We start from the raw sequence: 21193 nt of genomic DNA on the forward strand, positions 1-21193 counted from the left end.
GTGTGTAGGTGTTAGTCCATACTGTCACTGTCAGCTAGGAGTATCGTTCATACAAGACGTTGAAAATCCAAGTATGCTTTAGTCATAAGCAGTAGCTAAATCAGATATCAGAATGCTGGGTTAATAACTGAACAGCAAGTTTAAGTTTCTACAGTAGGATTAAACAACACAATTATGAATAGAGACTGGATCTGATATAGTAATGCCTTTATCTAACTGCTTCAAGATTGATGTAGTTAACCTTTTCCCATTTTATTTCAGGCTGGTACACACCTCCAAAGGAAGATGGCTAACTACATTGACATATGTCTGGACCAATGTTGCTTTAAAGAAAATCGTTCCAACGTACAGACATAAGCTTTCGAGTGCCCGTGTAACAGCAGTACCGAAGACATTAGCTAATAGGTCATTTAGTGGATAATCTGTCAGCTGACATCCAGTTACAGCCTTTTCATTTTGCTCACTTTAGGTATCTTGGACTGAGCAGTGGGGCCTTTACTGTATTTTTCCTGATAAGTACACACAATAGCCACTCCCTACCACCTTTTTCTTGAAAAGTGAAATCTTTTAAGCAGGGAAGTCAGCACCAGTTTACTGCAGCTGTGATTTTACAGTTACCTTTCTCTATTGAGCCTATGGGGTATGAAGATTTGCAAGATCCTGTTCGTTTAGAGCCAATAAAAGTTTAACTGATGGTCAATACTGGTTTAGAAATTTTAGGTCTTCTAAACCATAGCTTTTTCAGGTCTGAAATCATTTTATTGCCAAAATTATGACAGGAAGCCTCTTCATTAAATTGTTACACTTTTTCATCGTTGTGTGAAGGTTTGAACTAATCTGAAAGTATGATCCTAATTGTATCATTAGGTACAGCAAAGCAAGGCAGCCACCTGTGAGCAGTAATTTCCACAGGGGCAGCAGGGTCCTGTTGGCTGAACTTGCGTCCTGTTGGAAGGAAGAGCCACAGTGTAGAGCCTGAAGTTCTAAAGTAGGACATCATTTTACCTTTCCATTTATTAGCGGGGTGTTGCAATTGATGACAAACTAATAAACTTATGGAATGATTGGCACAAAGACTCTTTGAGCAAGATTATGAAAGATACCTAAATTGGAGATCCTTAAATTTTTGCTATGGTCATGCAGTGGCATTTACATCAGAAGACCAGTAGGAACTCAGCCTGTTAATGTTTTATAAAATGTGACACAAATCAATGTACTTTGCATTTTATTGCCTTACCTGAATCAGTACTCTTTGGTTGGTAATAGATTTTTTTTTTTTTAAATAATCCCATGTTTGATTTAAATCTAGCTATTGAAGCACTTTTAAAAAGAAACCCAGAAGCACATTTTCCTGCACAAACCAGTACAAAGTTCAACAGTATTTCTTATATATTTGGTTTGAGTTTTTTTTAACTTTGTAAACCACATCTAGGAGACATGGCACTTGTGCATTTTATGTGTGGTCTATGTTTCTCTTGATTCTGTTGGTTAAGAGGGCAGTAAAGATACCTGGTATTCTTGGTCACTTGGTTACCGTAAACAAATGATTGCCAGTGGCTCAGATGACAAGTGACAAGGCAGAATTCAACACATTATAAAATTCCTTATGCCTAAAGCGAAATCTTGAATACATTATTGAATTCTAATTTCCTAATGGCTAGCAGATTGACAGCTGCACATTTGGCATGCTTTGGGTTTTTTCTTTTTTTTCTCTTTTTTTTTTTTTTGGATTTTATTTTTCATTGCAGATTTATTTGGCAATGTACAGTAAATTTTGTAAACTTGCATCAAGTTTATGAATAAAGAACCATTTAAAAATCGGTTTGTCACCTTTCCCTCATAGAAGCTGCTGTGATTCAGGTGTCTTTAGGCTCTGTATTGAATTTCTAGTATAAGCTATTCAAAGAGAAGATGGGGTGTGGGGAGGCTTCTGAAGTGGAGATGAAGATGGTGAGAGAGATACGGAACCTAGAATTGGTATATACACACAGTGTATTCAGATTTTCTTTAACCATTCCCTTTACTGTGTTCTTTAAATTCCAGTGCATGTGGGTTTCAAGTGCTATTTTAATTAGTGTCTCTAATGTTCTTAGGGTACTAGTAGCACAGTGCCCCTTGTTTGTATACTCAAGGCCCCTATACATACCACTAAGAGTAGATCTCATCAGAAGGAAGCATTTTCTCTCCTTGACTGAAATTCCCATGCCAGTTTCATGTTTGGTTTGAATGTTTTGTCTCCATGTACAGCCACCCTACTTCATTCAGAAACAGCAGTTTTCTCTGAAGGCAGTCTTGGCTGAGGGAATGTTCACAGGTCCTCCTCTTAAACTCACTGGCCCTTGATATTCATTACCTAGTCCTCATCAGCTCTCCCCTCCGGTACCTAGCCAGTGCCTGGTGAGAAGAATGGAGCCATTAGTTCTGGAAGTAGGTCTCAGGACTCCTAGAGACCCCGGATCTGCTGGTTTTTTTTTTTTTTTTTTAATTATTATTATTATTAACGGGAAGCATTAAGTTTTCACACATTCTCAGTGTATCTTGGAATTTTATAGACTGTATGATGCATCCATATGTTTACTATTAAGCCTTAAGGTTTCCAGAGTAAAGTGGCAGTTTGTTATTGAGGGCTTGTTAATGTGTTTTATGTTATCTTACATATTTTGGGGTTGGGCCCAGATTTTTTTTTTTTTTTTTTTTTTTTTTTTGACTTTTGATCCTCCTGCCTCCAGCTTGCTAGATTGCAAACATGCACCATCATATCCAGCTCAAAATGTTCTAATGGGTTATCACAGTGTAAAGGGTCATGAGGCCTAAACAAGAAGCACCAGGTCAGACCAAGTATCTGGGAGACAAAGGGCCCCTATTCAGTTGAAATGAAGCTGCCTCTACTTATAAATAAATAAATAAACATACACACAAATATAAATGTGTGTGTGTGTATTCCTGTAGCTGTCTTCAGACACACCAGAAGAGGGCATCAGATCCCATACAGATGGTTGTGAGCCACCATGTGGTTGCTGGGAATTGAACTTGGGACCTCTGAAAGAGCAGTCAGTGCTCTTAACTGCTGAGCCACTACTGTTCTTTTCAGTTTTGGTTCGGGAGTATATGGGACCCACATAAGGGTTAAAACAGGTTGTTGGGTCTCATTCCTTGTGATTCTGTAGGCCTGCAGGAAAGACACAGCAGGAGCCAAAGAATAATGGCTCCTGTGTGAAAATAACTGTCTGGTTTGGCATGTGCTTTCTGTAGCAATTAATAGTTCGTGGCCAAAGAATGGCGAGTGCTATTTATGTTTACTGCTTAAAATTTAAGAGCTTAACCAGACTCACCAAATACACTGTGTTTGCAGCCGGCTTTTTTCTTTTGGGGGGGGGGGGGAGTTCAAGACAGGGTTTCTCTGTGTAGCCCTGGCTGTCCTGGAACTCACTCTGTAGACCAGGCTGTCCTCGAACTCAGAAATCAGCCTGTCTCTGCCTCTGCCTCCCAAGTGCTGGGATTAAAGGCAAGCACCACCACCGCCCGGCAGCTGGGCGGAACTGTGGGGCTGGTGCACCGCCACATGGGCGTGTCCTGTGCCGGAAGCGGCCCACCGGAAGTGGTGCGCGCCTGCTCAGTGAGCACGGGTTTGTGGGTGGTGCGCTGGCCTCTCCGGTGCCTTTGAGCCTCCGTAGGGCTTTCGGGCCGGTAGGCGAGGAATGGAGCCGGTGGGCTGTGGTGGCGGCGACGGCTCCTCCACAGATCCGCGAAGCACCTACGTGCTGAGTAACCTTGCGGAGGTGGTGGAGCGTGTGTTTACCTTCCTGCCGGCCAAAGCGTTGCTTCGGGTAGCCAGGTGAGGGCGAATGGGGCGGGAGGAGACCTTCGTCCAGGAGGGTGGCGGTTCGCGTCTGCCGGGACCCCTGCCCGGGTGTCCTAGTGCTTGGCTGGCGCTGCGAGGCTGCTGACGATGGGAACGGGAATGGGCCGCCCGGCGGCCACCCTTTGTGCTTTTGCATCCCCAGAGTATGCCGCCTGTGGAGGGAGTGTGTGCGCAGAGTGCTGCGGACCCATCGCAACGTGACCTGGATCTCCGCGGGTGTGGCCGAGGCGGGCCACCTGGAGGGACACTGCTTGGTCCGCGTAGTAGCTGAGGCGCTTGAGGCAAGTATGGAGTTGTGCTGTGGACAGTCACTTGCAGGGCTGGTGGGCCATCTTTGAGAACTTTTTTTAAAATCACGATTGTAATACGTGTCCCTCGGGGAACCTTTGCTCGTATTCTTGATTTTGTAGTAAACCTCAGGTTTTGTAAGGGCGTGCTGTGGTTTATTTATTATTAGATGTTGGGCAATTGAAGTATCCAGGTGTCCACTATTACAGAGCCTTTCTTAATTTGCCTTTATTTTGCAATGAAGGCATTGGGTATCACTTGCCAAGGGCCATACACTAGAACTAGAAGAACTAAAACTTTACCTAAATACTTAAACCCCAGTCCTCTTCTCATTTTTGTTCCTGGATTCAGGAGAGTCAGTGTTCGGGGAGGTGAAGACAGATTGTAAAGCTGATGGATAGTGAATCTCCAGTATCTCACTGAGTGGCAGCGGCCCTTGTAAGGAAATTGCCAATTTGATGCTCTGTTGTCTCTTATAATAGGCAAACAGGAATGTTCTACTTAACCACAATATAGCCTCCAAATTGGGAAATTATCATTGATATATGTGTTGGTGAGAGGTTTTTCTGGTTTTGGATTTGGTTTTCAACTTGATCCGGAAAGAGGGAACTCAAGTAAGCCTCTGCCAAAGATTGGCCTGTAGGCAAGTCTGTAGGGCACTTTCTTGATTAATTTTTGGTGTGGGAGCTCCCCCCACCCCCACTGTAGACTACACAGCCCCCTTAGCTGCTGGTCCTAGAGCTTATAAGAAAACAAACTGAGCAAGCCATGGAGAACAGTCCAGTAACCAGCACTTCACTGTGGCTTTTGCTTCAGTTATCTGCTCTGGCTTTCTTTGTTCAGGGACCCTTTACTCCTCAAATTGCTTTTCATAATGGTCTTTATCACAGTAACAGAAACAAATCTAAGATTGAAGACTCCCAAACTCGGGAGACCCATCCTCAAGTCTCAGGAAATCACGACCACCCAAAAACCACAAGAAACCATACCTGGATGCAATCAGCAGAGGTTTATTAGGGAAAAAAGCTGGCAGCCATCGGTCTAACTACATACTTGCGAAGGAGTAGAGTTCGATCCCGCCAGCCAGTCTGAGGAGGGTTTTAAAGGGAAAAACCACAAACCAGGGGAGTGGGAAGGGGGATGAGGGGTTGTCAAGGATACAAAACATAAAAATAGTGGAACATTTCAGAGGTACTCACCCTAAATGATTAGAGTCATGTGAAAATCACTCTGCACACTCATTCCTCTCAAAAATGTAGTTCTACCATGTCATTACCAACTATTTCAGGTTAACTATTTTCACTTCTTCCAGCTATAGCCCCACCTAGATGGCTTGCATCTTTCTCTGTGGTCAGGAATGTGTCTTCCTGCCTTTTGGGCTTTTCCCACCCACAGGTGGGGTCTACTCCCTGAGGCTTGAGGAACGTAATTCAGTAAGTGTCCTCTGATTCAGGGATAACGTCCTCCACCCGGAACGTGTCCCGGGGCAGTGAAAATCTTACATTCAGTCCCCCTTTCTGGAGGAACTTACATTCTTTTGCTCAGGTCTAGGGTAAAGAAAAAGCATATATATATATATATATATATATATATATATTTATAATTTCTCACTCTACAAGATAATACATTACCTTAAAGACTTCTGAAGGTGCCTTCAAGTGGGGTCTCGCTAGTCAAATTGGAGATAATCTGAGTACCACATAAAAGCTGTAACAGATACATCCTTCAGTAAGAGCTTGTAAACACTCTACCATCTAGTCTTCAGATTTCCATTCAGATTTTGTTCCAGTACTTTTCTTAAGAGCAAAAGGATTCAATTTGCTTCCCAATGACTGACACATTGCTTTGTATGGGTCTCCAACTTGACTTTCTTTACCAGCCTCAACACTTAAGAAAAGTCAAAGCCAGTTAATTTGTAAAATTTTCACAAGTTGAGTGTGACTATGATTTCCTAGATTTTTTTTTATCCCATTACCTTAAATTACTTGATTCAAGTGGTGTCTACCAGAAGCTTCTGCCTTTAAATTTTCTGTCCTGTGGCCGTTAATAAATCCTTGTGTGTAAAAACTTTGAAACTTAACTTTTCTTCTCTTTTAGTCTGTTCACACAGCACACACACATACTCTTGGTCTCTTGTTTAGAGATGTATCTGTTACTGTTAGAATCTCCTTGATACTCACATGGATTGTGTGTGGCTGTCCAGCTCTCGAGCCAGTTTTATTGTCTCTTTAGGGATGACCTTTCTTTTGGCACCAAATGTCTTCAGCTTGTATTTCACCTGCTTCATTTAGGAAATTATTGTCAGTGGGAAACCTGGCTCAGAGTCCATCTCCCCTTCTCTTGAGAGGGTGCCCTTCTGTACCTCCCCTATCCCTGTCCCCACCCCAGATACACATCAAGTGTCTGTCTGATGAGGCACTTCCTCTCCTGCTGAGGCCAGACAAGGTAGCCATGGAGACTGAGCTGCATGTCTGCTACTTATGTGCAGGAGTCCTCGTTCCAGCCCCTGTATGTTCTTTGGTTGGTGACTCAGTCTCTGAGAGCTCCCAGGGGTCTAGGAAACCTGGCACGAGTGTGCATGTCTGTATGTCTGTCGTGTATCTGAATATGTGTGTGTATGCACATGCCTGTGGAGGCCAGAAGAATGCATTGACTCCCTTAGAGCTGACTGCGAGCTATGTAAACTTTGTCCTCTGAAAGAGCGGCAATCCCCCTCTGGAATGCTGAGCCACCTCGCCAAGCTCTGGCTCTTATTTTTAATGTGCTAGTCCTGAGTGTGGTATCTTTTTTCCATGCTGTCTTGTGTAGGTTTTCTACTTAGCTCTTTTGGACTCTTGGACTCACATCCAGAAAGCTGCTAGCATCCATCCCTCCTGCCTGTTGGAGTACTGTTTGTTTCTGATACATTGATCAGAACCCACAGTCCATTATTATTGGAGCATCATGTACAGTGAAGAAGCTTAAAAATCTGCTGTTTAGTAAAACAAATCATTAAATTATAAATCCCAAAGCACCTTCAATCATAAGAAAATCTTGATAAGGGGGCTGGAGAAATGGCTCAGTGGTTAGTATAGTTGGCTTCTCTTCCAGAGGACCCAAGTTCCTTCTCAGCACCCACATCGGGGGGGGTCACAGCTGCCTGTAACTACAACTGGTTTCTGAGGGCGCCCCCGCATACATTGCATACACTTAAGACACATGCACATAAAAGTTTTTAAATGTTGATAAATTTGAGGAGTAGATTATTAAATTATATTAACGTGGTCTAGTCTAATACAAAGGAGGGTCATACATAAGCTGGGACATCGGTGAGAGTTCTCTGTGGGGACAGAATCCATGTGACTTTTTTTAATGATCTTTTACGTGTCCTGTCATTTTCAACTTCTTACTGCAGTAGGCATTATTTTCTATGTGGTAGTGGTAGCTATTCTATACAGAGAGTCTTAGATGTTAACGCAAATTTTGGCTCAAGCTAGCAATGTGGCTTTGACCTCTCCAAGTTGAGTTCTATTTCCATAAATTGAAAAGGAAGAACAATAATTCCCTTGTACCATTAAAGGGTTCTTGTCAGGATTAAACAGCAAAAAGATAATGCGTATAACATGTTAAGACTATATTTTCAATGGGTGTTAGGAACTTTTGTAATAAGACTATTAAACTCATGGTGAGACAGAAACATGGCGACTAAGTCATGTATGCTGTTTTCTCTGTGTTTTCCAGATCATCTTGTGGATTGAGTATTTAATATAAGGAAAGTTGCTTAACTTCTGTTAGAAATATTTTGCACTTCTGTAAGATAGCTTGCCATTTGTAACTTTGAACAGTGTAGTCCTAGCTGCCTTATGCTGCAGTGAGTGTCTCATTTTTAGGCTTGTAGTCAGTTTCTAGTAAGAATTAGATGTGAGGCTGGTATGTTTGTTTAAACATAGGAAACTCAAGAAATTAGATACCTGCTTTGTTACCTGCTGTTGATGTTAGAGGCAGAACCAGGCCCTGACTCCTTTGCTCAGCAGGCATTGCAGACAGAAGTAATTCAACGTCAGAAAGAAGCCCAAGAGGGTCTAGTGGGTGTAGGTACTGGCAGGTCTGCCTAGCCATAGCTGAAAGGGAAGTAGTCTGAGTGTTTCTGTAGTTTTATCAAAGGATTACGAAATAGGTTAAAGTTCTGTGGAATTTTAAATTGTGGTGACTAGTTAGACTTTTTAGAAATGACAGGTGAAATCAAGCCTTTGTATCCATTGGTCATAGGTCTCACCCACCCTATACTGTATGGTATACTGTTCAGTGTTTTTCATGAGTTTATCTAGAACTTCTCTGAAACCCACTTCTCCCCAGATTACAGGGCAGTGATATGCTGCTTTTAATTCCATTCCTATAGGAAACACTTGGAAAGTTTCTCCTTTCATTTCAGCCTTTGATAGCTGTCTACCATGTAAGGCTTAGGAAAGCCAGCAGTCTGAGGAAGCCCTGCTCAGAGTTGGAACTACACAAACAAGAATGGTCTGTAAGGGGGTACAGATACAAAGGTTGAGAGGTTTGCTCTGAGGTACCTTAAAGAACCTTTAAGGTGCCTGGCTGCAAGGGAACTTGTTTGTACAAGTGTGAGCAGGTCTGAAATACTGAGCTGGGGGGGCTGGCACCAAAGGCCACAAGAGGGGTGCAGCCTGTGCACCCTCCCTCTGTTGAGATGTTTCTTACTGTGACGTCTGTTCTAAAAGATTGAATGAGCTCTATAAAAATGAACTTAAGACTGAGATAAGTTTGACACAAAAAACAGAATAGTAGGTGCTGACAAGCGTTGGAGGACAGGTGAGATGTGTGAGGGAGGGCTCAGGGTGGAACAGGCAGCGGCCTCGGACAGGGATGCTTGGGAATGCAGAGGCACGCACGGACTCCCAGGATCCCATTCTTTTTTCTTTGCAGAATGTTCGAATCTTACCACAGACAGTTCTCTACATGGCAGACTCTGAGACTTTCATCAGCCTGGAAGAGTGCCGAGGCCATAAAAGAGGTAGCTATGGAGACAAGCGTTAGGTGTTTTATTGTTTGTTTCTGCTTTTGACATTGTCCTAGTCCTGAGAGCAAGCCTTCTGAGACTTGTGGGCACTGCTACTGTACGCATGCCTATGTCTGGCGTGAGCTGAGGAGCCCTTTGTGCTGCAGATTGATATCTAACCTCATGGTACAGTTGGATGGATGGAATGAGGTTTTCCAGAAAGATGTTTTTCTTGTTTTGAAATACTTTAACCCTCCAGGTACATTTTTTTTTTTTTAATTAAAACAAGAGCCTGCCTTTGGTTATCCAAGCTTGCTCATGTATAAAGTAGCACTGCAAGGTTTTATTAGCAATGCTATTTACAGACCCTATGCATTCTTGGCTTGCTGAGGGAAAATATGGACCAAGAATCCAAGATGGGCCCTGTGGCCCGGACTTTGATTTGGACATTGTCTGACTTGAATCTAATTGACTGGAATCAAGTAGTAGTCATGCTATGAAATCGGTTGAGCAGAGATGTCCGGTAAATAGCACTTCTCAGACTGAGCTAGATCTGATGCCTTTAGGGCACGGGTGGTGGTGGCAAAGGTTAGTCTAGAATTTGAATAAAGGAGGCACCAAAATGGAAAACCCATATCCAACTCATGATTACCCTGCTTCCACCTTCCAGTGCTAGGATTGTGGCATGCACCTGCTCAGGGTTTATGCCATGCTATCGCCGACATCAAACCTAGGGCTTCTTGCATGCATTCTACCAACTGACCTACATCCCCAAACTCATAGCCTGTTTTAATATCGTTTTGTTTTTTAACATTGTCAGATTTGACATAAAGCTGGATAGTATTTTAAGGTTGTATGACTGTGTCGTTACAGCAAGGAAGAGAACTACCATGGAAACAGCATGTGCCCTGGAGAAGCTGTTCCCCAAGCAGTGCCAAATCCTTGGGATTGTGACCCCAGGAATTGTAGGTGAGAGAAACTAGTAGTTCATTTCTTGTGTAAGACCCCCCCTCCCCCACAAAGGGAGGACCTCCCTCTAGCCTCAGGAATTCTCAGCCACCCCTATAACTCACAAGACACCATTCTTGATGCAACAGCAAGAGGTATATTTCAGGATCAGCCGACTGAGGCAGAGACTCCTGACCCACGCAGCGGCAGAGGAGTGTGACCCAGTCGGCTGGGAGTGGAGGGCTTATAAAGGGCAGAACCACAAACCAAGCGGGGAGGGGGGAGGGGGTTACCAAGGAGACAACAGTAGAAGGTCTTAAAAAGACTCAACCCAAATTTAGTCAGAGTCATGGGGGGGGGGGAACACATCTTATACACTTATCTTTTGTAAGGGTGTAACCTCACCCAACCATTTATCTTGTTGTCAGCCAGTTCCTGGGACCACCCAGATGACTTGCATCTTTCTTTGTAGTCAGGAATGTGTCTTCCTGCTTTGGGCCTTCCCCACCCACAGGTGGGTTCTCTTCCCTGAGGCTTGAGGAATGTTAATCTAGCAAGTGTCCTCTGACTCAGGGATAATGTCCTCCTCCTGGAATGTATCCCGGGGCAGTGAAGGCCTGAAATCTTACATTCAGTTCCGCTTCCTTGGAACTAGTGAGCCTGCATTCTTTTGCTCAGGTCTAGGGGTCATAAAAACTTTATATATTTTTCATAAGTTTTTAATATCTTTCACTTGTCTTGGTTTAATGTAGGGTCCCATGGATTGGTAGAATATTTATAGCTGAAAAATACATTTACATTTCCGATCATCTAAAACAATAGCATTAGTCATCCTTGCCATGTTCTTATTTGTACTTAAAATATCTCTCAAGTCGGTGAGGTTCATAGTTCAGATCTCAAGGCTGCCTAAGAGCAAAGTGTAATCTCTGTCTTCTCTCAGCCAATCGCAGGGAGGGAGGATCTCATTCTACCTACCCCAGATTAGGAAAAATCTGCAACCAGTCCAGTCTGGTCAGCTCACCCACTCTTGTTTCTTGCAGGTAGGAGTAACTGAGAATGACAGGTTTGTGGGCCTTACCAAGAAGCTTATTTCTCTGCATGTTGCCAGCATGGCACATTGCTAGTGAATGTTTGCTGTTAGTGTTTGTATTGTTTCCTGTTGATGTAGCAATGGTGCAGTGGTTAAGGCACGTGGATTAGGATTCCAGCTGTACCGCTTAGTGTGCCTGTGTTACTTTGGACAGCTTACCGACATCCATGAGGCTTCAGTTTCTTCATCAGTAAAATTGGATGCTGATGTTAGTATCTTTGGAGGACTGTGAAGATGTAGTGACATAACACATCTGTGGCATTTAGAACAAACCATGCAGCAAGAAGATGTTAGTTAGCTATTATTATTTTCTGGAGCTTGGGGAGGTGCCTGCTGCACAAGCTTGAAGACCCTCACCACCCCTGGATCCCCACACAGAATCCTGAAAGATTCTGTTTGCATTTTGGAGTCTTGTGCAGTGAAACACAAAGGGCTCCAAGTGTTTGCAGATGAATAGGGGCTGTTGTAGCTGCTCACACACTAATAAAGCAATAGCTGTGCATGGTTTTCTTCCAGGGCTTGAGTAAGTAGCCGGGAGCCTTTTTATCATTACTGGTTACTGTTGGATGATTCCTGGCTACTGGTTATGTTGTAGCTCTCATTCCTTACATCTTAGTCTGTCCATTATATCCACTGTGGCTTCTCCAAACATAGGCAAGTTCCTCGTTTCTAAGCTTTCGGTTACAGGAATGATGCCTAGCTAGGGTGGCAGGCCTGTGTCCCTGCTGAGTGGGTGGCAGTTACAGCTTGCCCTTTGTTGCTGCCCTGTCCTGAAACAGCTTTGATTGTTGTATTGCTTAAAGTCCTTCTAGTTTTATGTTGGGGCTAAATATCAGTATCTATTCCCTCTGCTCCAGCCAGGGTGTGGCCTCTGCTGTGTGCTGGGCCCTCTCCATGAAGTTTATGTTGACTTAAATAAGAATGGCCCCCATTGCCTCCTGGAATGCTTGGCCACCAGAGAGAGGTACTGTTTGAAAGGATTACAAGGTGTGGCCTTGGAGAAAGTTGGTCTTTGAGGATGGGCTTTTAGGTTTTAAAAGCCTATGCCAGGCCTAGTCTCCCTCTCTGCCGTTGGGCCTGGATGTAGTTCCTAGCTACTTCTCCAGCACCAAGCCTGTCTGCCTCTGTGTTCCCAACCTTGATGATAATGGACTAAGCCTCTGAAACTATAAACAAGCCCCAGTTACAATGCTTCCTTTTAGAAAAGTTGCTTTGGTCATAGTGTCACTTTCACAGCAGTACACAGTGACTAAGGCCCTGGTCTTTGAGCCTTAGTAGTTTCTTTATTCTTTCCAGACAGGCTCCCAGAACTCCTTCTGACTTGTGTGGCTAGTCTTGCCTGCCAGTGTCATAAATGGTCATCCTTTCTGTGTTTTAGCTCTTTCACTCAATATAATGGTTTTGAGATTCATTTATGTTAAAATTATCAGTAATTCCTTTATAATGTGTGAGTGTGTGTGTGTGTGTGTGTCTCTCTCTCTCTCTCTCTCTCTCTCTCTCTCTCTCTCTCTCTCTCTCTCTGTGTGTGTGTGTGTGTGTGTGTGTGTGTGTGTGCTCGAGCAGGACTCCAGGCTCTGGGATAGTACTGCCCAAGTTCAAGGTCTGTCTTATCCCAACCTAATCTAGATCCCTCAAGGAGTGCCCCAGTCAACAGTGGCTCTAAAGCCTGTCTAAATACAAGATACCGTATCACAGGCCTTATCATAACCTTGCATTTTTCTTTCATGTTGTAAGCTCACAGTATATCTAGTGGGATTTGTCTTCTGGGTTTTTTTCTTTGAATATCTCCCACCCCACCCTGGTTTGAGGTTTTTAGAAACTTACCACTTAAAAAGATTTATGGCATTTTGCCTGCATGTATCTTTGTGCACTACATGCCTGCCTGGTGCTCATGCACACCAGAAGAGGGTAGCAGATCTCCTGGGAGCTGAAACAAGGTTTTCCGAAGAACAGCAGATTCCTTCATCTGGACTCAGCGACTGCTCAGTTTGATACTTTTTGTTTGTAAAGCTTCCTTTCTGAACATACTTGAATGTGGTCCAGGCATCGCGACCCTAACGTTGCCAGAGAGCTGCTACTCTAGGAGCCGCTGTTTGACAGCCTCGCCTGCAGTCGGGAGGATGTAGTGGGTTGATTGTATCTCTTACTAAGTCCAATTTCTATGAGATGTCCTCATGAAACTGTCTTTTTCTCCCTAGTGACTCCAATGGGATCAGGTAGCAATCGACCTCAGGAAATAGAAATTGGAGAAGCTGGTTTTGCTTTATTATTCCCTCAAATTGAAGGAATAAAAATTCAGCCCTTTCATTTTCTTAAGGACTCCAAGAATTTAACACTTGAAAGACACCAACTTACTGAAGTGGGTAAGTTATTGTTATTTACTGGTTGATTTGTTTGGTTTGAGACAGGATCTGACTATGTAGTTCTGGCTACCCTTAAACTCAGAGATTCTCCTGCCTCTGCCTTCTGAGTGCTGGGTTTAAAAGTGCGTGCCATACACCAACACTGTTACTTACTATTACTTGCTCATTTTGTTGATTAATTTGCTCTGTTTTAGTTCTGGCCCGATAGCAGCTGCTAGGCTGCTGTTGACAAGGCTGGTGATGATTGGTAGAATTGGCTTCAAGTTATTTTATTTGCCATGAAGTCCTAGGTGACTAAAGATAAACATTCTTATTAGTATTCTGCCAGTAAGCTCGTATGAGTGTTCTGTTTGCATGTATGTAAGTGTATGTAGTATATGTGTGTCTGCTGCCCATGGAGAACAGAAAAAGACATCAGATTCCCCGTAATTAGAATTATAGGCATTTGTGAGAATGCATGCATTTAATTGTAATTGAATTTCAAAAGAATTCTTGATCTTCGGTAAGCTCTTATTGATAATTTTGTCTTATTTTTGTTATTTAAAGCTGAAAAACCTAAAGCTTTTTAAAGTATTTATAGTAACCATTTATTATAAAAGTTTTTAGAAGAAAAAGTAGAGACAGTCATGAACTTGGTGAACAGTTAGGCTTACACCAGAGTTTGAGGACGCACGCATGATTGCAGTAGGTCAGGCTTTGTTGGGCTTTGAAACTTGTTGTTACAGTAGGCCGCTGGCTCCTGAGTCAGCAAGGCAGGGTGAAGGCTTTTCATCATCTACACCTGCAGAGGGGATGACTGGACTTAATCTGCCACTGCTCATAAAAGTTATTTAGTGCAAACTCCACATCTGTGTGTACATGGGCTAGCCTGGAGACGTATGCCTCCATTCATAGCGACACTCTCAGTCTTCTCTGATCACCCCCCTGTTCTGCTTCCACAGTGCTAATATGTAAGTCACCCGTTGAGTCCTGTACCTATTCCAGGTAGTTAGTTTCACTTTACAGACAAGGAAATGGGTTTGGAAAAGTTAAGAAGCTTTGTCTCAATTAAAAGACCAGCCATAGAGAAATGGTGTAACAACAAAGGAAAGTTTGGGTTTATGCATCAGAGGAAGGCTACACATTGAGAGTGGCTCCTCCACTGTCCCGAGAGGAGGTATGAACAGGAGAGGGAGAGCTGAAGCTGGGAGCCCTGCACTTAGGCCTCAGTGGCAAAGAGGACTGCACAGGTGCAAGCGCCCTGCTCCTGGAGTGTAACTGTTTAGAATAGAAAAACAGGTGTGGGCTTCGGGGGCGCCAGGCTTGGAGACCAAAGGCTCTTATTGGGTGTGTCTCCATGTCTCTTCACCCTGACTTCTTTTGAATAGCCATGTCATTGTCCCAAAGTAGTCATTTCCCTGAAAGTAACAATCTTGTTTCTAAAATAAACTTGACTCTTGCTGCCATAGGCTTTTTCCTACTTAGAAAATTGGTTCTATAAAACATAAGGGTCTTTTCTCAGTGTGCTAGGCTTGTCTGTAAGAAGGTGGACCCTTCAGAACTGGCTTGAGATGTAGGGTGCTAGGAGGTACTGTGGTTTCCACCGTGCAAACCTGCAGTTTACAATGAGGAGAATTAGAACTGGCCCAGGAGCAGAGTCTGAAGTATTATTTGTCAGAATTGGTTATCTTGTCAGCAACATTGGGATGGAGACACTGCTCCATGCTGTGACTTACAGGTAAAGCTAACCTAGATTTCAGCACAGACAATAATTCCAGGATGAGCTGGTGTAAAGTACAATCAGAGTTTATTAAAAGGAGGTTTTCAGTATCAATTTCAGCATAGTGTTGAGAGACACAGGGAGAGTGGATGTGGGCTCTGCAGAGGAAGGCCACATGTTGTGTTTACAGGGGCTCTGTCATTAAATCGTAGGAGGCTCCTGAGATGCAGGACAGGATAACATTTGATAAAAATCAAACTGGAGGTGGCTGGCATGCATGGAGTTCAGTGTTGATGTGCTGGATTCTTGATTCTTTGTTGGCATAGGCTCCCAGCACTGGGTCTGCAGAGGTCCTCCTCCCCGTGTAGCCTGCTCCAGTCTTGCTGCCGCCTTACTGCTTTGGAAGCCATGTGGCTGAGATAAATGGAATCATCCTGTTCAATACTGATCAGTTTCAACTTAATGCTTTGAAACAAGGTGCCAGAGGCTCAGGTGGAAGCTCTGGGAAGGAAATAGTTAAAGTCACTGCCTCTCTCAAGCTCGGCTGCCTGCTAGTGGTGGGAGCCGCTTTCAGACCACATCTGAGAAACATGAGGTCACTGGTGTATATGGAATTAAGATGTAGACCTGCTATTCACTCTAGCACATCTGTAACACTCTGTAAAGTGTCCTTGCTTATGTTAGGTATATTATATTCAAAAGATATAGGTTTTATTAATGGAAAAAATTATAACTAAGACTTGCGTAATCTCAAACAGAGCGCTTCAGCACTGCAGACGCACGGGGAGTGCCAGTCCGTTTTAAGGCTGTCTCTATCCCTCACTTCTCTGCAGGTCTTCTGGACAACCCTGAACTTCGTGTGGTCCTTGTCTTTGGCTATAACTGCTGTAAGATGGGTGCCAGTAATTACCTGTATCGGGTGGTCAGCACTTTCAGCAATATGAATATCATCTTGGCTGGAGGCCAGGTGGACAACTTGTCCTCGCTGACTTGTGAGAAGTAAGCCTGAGTACTTTGCTCTTCTCTCATGGGTGAATGGTAATGATTTCAGGTTCTTGTTACTTTTAGGTTTTTAAAGAGAAATTAGAGGAATCAAGCAGTGTGATGGTATTATGCTTTTAATTCCCGTAACTCTGAGTAGGCAAAAGCAGGTGAGCCTCTTGAAGTCAGCGCCAGCCTTATCTACACTGGTGACTTCCAGGCCAACCAAGGCTATGAAGTGATCCCTGTCTCAAAAACATACAAAGGAAAAGAAATTGCCAGTATACCACTTCACTCCATTTTGCTCTTGCCAAAACGTTCACTAAACATAATTCTGCTGGCAGTCAACGAACAAAACTTGAATTTATTGTGTTAAGAAGGTCAGAATGAGGCTCCTTCAGCATTTACAGCTGGTATATTTTAGCGCTCAGGACCTCCTGCAAATGAAGAGTCATCTGAGCGAGGCTAAAATAAACAAACACATGGCTTATTTCAGTAGAGAGTTGAGTTGCTAACTGGGAAATAGAGATTTCCTAGAAAGAAATAAGGATGATTGAGGTTTTAAAGGAAGAGGAACTAAAAGGTGAGGCTGAAGCAGCTTGTTTTAAACCGTCCAGTGGCCGGCCCTTGTGTGGAAGTCGTCTCAAATGAGCTGAGAATAACCTGGTGCTGAGGTCTGCATCTGCTGAGTGTGCACAGGAGGGAGGGACTGTTGCCAGGGGGTGGGTAGCCGATGAGCACGGTCCCGCAGCCGGCCAGAGCTTGGCTGGACCTCGCAAGCTCGTCTTTAGACAGTTACTGAAGATCGAGTTCTTAAGTCTGAAGCAAAAACTTCACCCTCTTAAAGACGTCTCTGTGGGTCACAAATTCTCTTGGTTAGACTGTAGCCATGTAAGGTTGTTACATGTTTTGGAGGAGGAGGAAGAAGAGGAGGAGGAGGAGGAAGAGGTGGTGGTGGTACATGGGCCAAGTGTTCATGGACAAACTTGTCAGGCTCTAACCCCTTGCATTGGGGGCAGGATCTCCCTGTGGGATCTCTAATCTTTTCATGTTTTATAACTTACTGATAATGCATTTTCTATTTTCTTGTGTGAGGAGAAAAGTTTCATTCATTTAAAAAAGTCTTAACAGGGCTGATGAGGCACTTGTCACAAGAACTGACATCCTGAGTCTAATCCTTGGGCCACACAAGGTAGAAAGAGAAAGGACTCCTGAGCTCTCCATTCATATGCTGTGTATGTGTTCGCTCACCCAGACATACACATAGAATTAATGTAACAGAAAATTTTGTAAAGTTTTAATTATGTGCTGTGTGTATGTCTGTGTAGGCTATGAGCACATGATTACAGGTGCCCTCAGAGACCAGAGATACTAATATTCTCTGGAGCTAGAGTCACAGGAGGTTATAAACTGCCTGACGGAGGTGCTAAGAACCAGACTGGGAGCGTCTGTAAGAGCAGAACAGCTGCTCTTGACCTGTGCCACCTCTCCAGCCATCCCCTACCCCAGGTGTGAGGGTTACAATTCAAATGAGTCAAATTTCAGACTCAAAGCAATAAACCAGATAGGAAGCATTGCAATCCTAGTTCAAAGGCTAGTCAGCACAAAGCTGAAACCTGCAGAGTAGAAATTATCCTCCGTGATTATATTTTAAATATATTTTTTCATAATTTAACAGTGAATGGGCTGAAATGGAGGAAGATGCCATAATGTGAAGCATACTTTAACTAGGTGTCAAGGGGTGGGGATATCAGTGACAGAGTGCTTGCCAGCGCCACCACCACAAAACTGGTGGGTATTTCCGTGTCTATATACACAAACCTACTAGATTGTATTTAGAATGGTCAGATGGGGAGTTACTGGGTACTACTAATCCAGGAGGAGCTTTTGTATAGCTAGCTTTGTGTTTGTGGTTGAAAGAGGGCAGTTGCTTGCCTTTTTTGATCTGCCCTATTTTTAAATAACAGTTTATTTTAATCCTTGTCTGAGAGGAATAAACCTGAGACCAAAGCTTAAGTTGCCAAAGGCAGCAGATCTCTTCCCCTTAGTCAGTCCGGAGGTGATGATGATTTTCTGGGTCTGTTTGCAGGAACGCTCTGGACATTGATGCCTCGGGTGTGGTTGGACTGTCATTTAGTGGGCACCGAATCCAGAGTGCCACAGTTCTCCTCAACGAGGACGTAAACGATGCCAAGACCGTGGAGGCTGCCATGCAGCGCCTCAAAGCAGCCAACATCCCTGAAGAGAACACCATTGGCTTCATGTTTGCGTGTGTTGGCCGAGGCTTTCAGTACTACAGGGCCAAGGGGAATGTCGAAGCCGATGCATTTAGAAAGTTTTTTCCCAGTGTCCCCTTATTTGGCTTCTTTGGAAACGGGGAGATTGGATGTGACCGGATTGTCACTGGGAACTTTACACTGAGGAGATGTAATGAGGTAAAGGAAGAGGACCTGTTCCATAGCTACACAACCATCATGGCTCTCGTTCACCTGGGGACCTCTAAATGAGCCTCCTTGTTGCGAGTGGCTTTCGCAGGATGTAACTCTGGGGGTTTCTCTCTTTTTTTAGAAAAATGGAAAAATGGAACTTGAGATAAAAATATTTTAAACAAAACTAGCTATGTGTGTTTTATAGCTTTGATGCTCTGAGATCACTTGGGGATGATTTTTTAATATATAGATGAAGGACAACGTTAATATTGTATGCATACAAGTGAGGCTGGTTTTAGGTGCAAGCTAAGCCGATGTGGCTGAACTGCGCCAGCTTCTGTGGCCACAGCTTCTGTGTCCCGGGAGGTTGAGAAGGAGGGCCACCAGGAAGACGGAGGTTTAAGTAGTGGTTGATGAACTCCAAGCAGAATCACGACTTAATAAAGGAGAAAATTAAAGAAATGCTTTGAGAGGTTTTACAGAAGCTGTAACAAAATTACTGATTTTTTACTTTTCTGATAAAGAACTATCTTTGTTTTGTTACTGTATCAAGTTCTTTTTTGTAAGTTGAAGGTTTCATAGTAGAAAGACTGCAAGGAACAACAGCCTTTATCACAGTTCTGAAAATCATATCACCATATTTTGGTTTTACACCAATTAAATATACTTGAAAACCCACTCGACTGGTGTTGTATTTATTGCTGCTGATGAGAGGATGAAGGATGTAACCCGGTCCTCTAACAGTAGTAGCCCTGGCGCTGAGAGAGAGAGATGAGAGCACCGGTCCCCCTCAGCATCCAAGCTTACACTGACAGGAACTTTGATTTTTCAGTTACTCATATGCCTGTATTTCTTAATACTACTGTGTTGTGTGTTCTTAACAATGGCATGGCCTTTGTTTGCTCCCTTCTTATTGCTTGGAATATGGGCAGGTCACCTTGGACACTGCAGAGATGTCGGTATTCCACTGTGGCGAGGACCACAGGGGGATCCTGAGTCTCTGTACACTTGTGCTGCTTCCAGACTGTTCTACAGGCAGAAGTTAACATGGACTTGTACCAGATCTGTGTTGCAGGATATTTTTACAAGGTAACTGATTTCTGTAATGGTCAGAGGTTTGTACTAATGGGACAATAGATAATTTATAAGTAAAATCAAATACAAATATTAAAAAAAAATTGCTGGTTTGTCACAAATTGCCTAGAAATGGCAATTGCTGATACTAATGAAGCTGCAAAAAAACTGATTTGAGCACAGTAGTGAAGGTATGCTCACATACTGAGCTGTCTCAAGCAAGGCTTGACATCTACCAAGGCTTAGAAATACTGTTTTCTCTGTATACTAACTAACAAATGAAAGTGCTCCTGGGGCTCTAGTTTGTTAGACAATGGTTGCCTCAAGAATACATTTTCACTCCCTTGATCCAAGGAAAGGGGAAGTGGAAACTTGAAATTGAGGTGTAGAAATCCAGCAGGCAAAATGGTAGTGTGAGGTGTAAGGGGTATGTCCAGCAGGGGGCCTTGTTAGTTTGGCTTTCTCAATTTTGTTTAAACCTGGATCTTGATCGAGGAGGCCAGTAGCAAAAGACTAGTGGTTTGTGCTGCAAATTTAACAAAATGAACATGCAAAGAATTACAGTAGAAATAAACTTAGAAATCTGAGTCCTTTCTAGCCAGTTGGTGGAAATGTTAACTAGGGTTGGAGAGTGTTTATGTCATTTTAAAACCACAAAATCTGGCTCAAATTAACATAAATTTAGTCTTTCATAGAAGCAGAAGACTATGAAACCATGAAAATACAGGTGATTCACTTGATATTTTGGTTGTAGACTGGGTGTGGGTTAATAGTGATGAAGCATAGTAGGCTCTATATATAGTAAAGTCCTATGTATAGTAGGCAGAATGACATTGTCATTGTGTAGTTACCAGAAAGTTACTTTTAACACTGTCCCCTAGGCACTGAGCAGTGAGTGACATGTGCTAGATGTGTTGTCAGTATGAATATTTCATGTCTGCCCAGCACCAGATCATGTTTCTAGTACATGTGCTACTGTAAAGTAAACGTCACCTGGCAGAAGTCAATAAAGTCGCCATGTTTTGGAGTTAAAAGTGTGGAACACTTGCATTTCAGTAACTTTGCCCTGGTTTCTGCTCAGGTGAGCAACAGACAAAAACAAAGCATGATGGTGTTGGTTTTAGAAGCAATCGATTAGACTGAGAAACAAATCAAGACCACGGCTGTTTTTAACATTTTTTTCTTAACCATCATCCTGCGTTCACTCAGTAAACCTGTCCACTGTCATCTGATACTACAGACAGGAGGGAAACATGCTGACTGGAGAGCCATTGCCAATGACAAACTCTCATTCCCTAGCAGAACCGGCAACAAACACAAGCCAGCTGTGAAGCTGGCTTTGTTGGAGGTTAGAAACCAGGTTCATCCAACAAAAAGGCCACTCAGGGAAATCAGTCTTTAAAACAGTGCCTAGGTTCTGGAATGCTTTTCAGCAACTTCGCCCCCTTGTAACTGATTCTTAA

The 21193-nt window shown here is 43.3% G+C and overlaps 3 protein-coding genes across 19 annotated transcripts in view; 2 read left to right on the forward strand and 1 right to left on the reverse strand.

The window, feature by feature from the left end:
- Window positions 1–1820, forward strand: part of Ube2q2 (ubiquitin conjugating enzyme E2 Q2) — a 52081-nt gene extending 50261 nt beyond the window's left edge. For both annotated transcript variants that reach the window (XM_076925290.1, XM_076925291.1), the window contains exon 13: window positions 262–1820. In XM_076925290.1, coding sequence (XP_076781405.1) covers window positions 262–293 — 32 coding nt within the window. In that variant the 3' untranslated portion in view covers window positions 294–1820. The remainder of the gene's footprint in view (window positions 1–261) is intronic.
- A 1779-nt stretch (window positions 1821–3599) lies between these two features.
- Window positions 3600–19334, forward strand: Fbxo22 (F-box protein 22). Its single transcript, XM_076925289.1, has 7 exons — window positions 3600–3835; window positions 4005–4143; window positions 9074–9161; window positions 10020–10115; window positions 13383–13547; window positions 16080–16245; window positions 18317–19334. Exons 1-7 carry the CDS (start codon window positions 3699–3701, stop codon window positions 18732–18734), a joined length of 1209 nt encoding a protein of 402 aa, XP_076781404.1. The 5' UTR covers window positions 3600–3698; the 3' UTR covers window positions 18735–19334.
- The window catches only part of Nrg4 (neuregulin 4), a 59614-nt gene continuing 54992 nt past the window's right edge, over window positions 16572–21193 (reverse strand). For 11 of the 16 annotated variants that reach the window (XM_076925308.1, XM_076925309.1, XM_076925302.1 and 8 more), the window contains one exon: window positions 18141–19092. The gene's annotated coding sequence lies outside the window, so the exon portion shown is untranslated. Of the gene's footprint in view, window positions 17081–18140; window positions 19093–21193 lie in introns of those variants that run through there. The other 5 variants (XM_076925307.1, XM_076925301.1, XM_076925300.1 and 2 more) reach the window with 1 other exon arrangement.

This window comes from Arvicanthis niloticus, chromosome 26 (assembly GCF_011762505.2).
Source record: "Arvicanthis niloticus isolate mArvNil1 chromosome 26, mArvNil1.pat.X, whole genome shotgun sequence".
NCBI lineage: Eukaryota > Metazoa > Chordata > Mammalia > Rodentia > Muridae > Arvicanthis > Arvicanthis niloticus.

Excerpts from the sequence above, each read along its gene's own strand:
- Fbxo22 (XM_076925289.1), top strand. The coding sequence starts at position 3,699 with ATGGAGCCGGTGGGCTGTGGTGGCGGCGACGGCTCCTCCACAGATCCG. Across the intron at positions 9,162-10,019 it reads GTGCCGAGGCCATAAAAGAG|CAAGGAAGAGAACTACCATG; the intron begins GTAGCTATGGAG and ends GTGTCGTTACAG. Across the intron at positions 16,246-18,316 it reads TCCTCGCTGACTTGTGAGAA|GAACGCTCTGGACATTGATG; the intron begins GTAAGCCTGAGT and ends GTCTGTTTGCAG.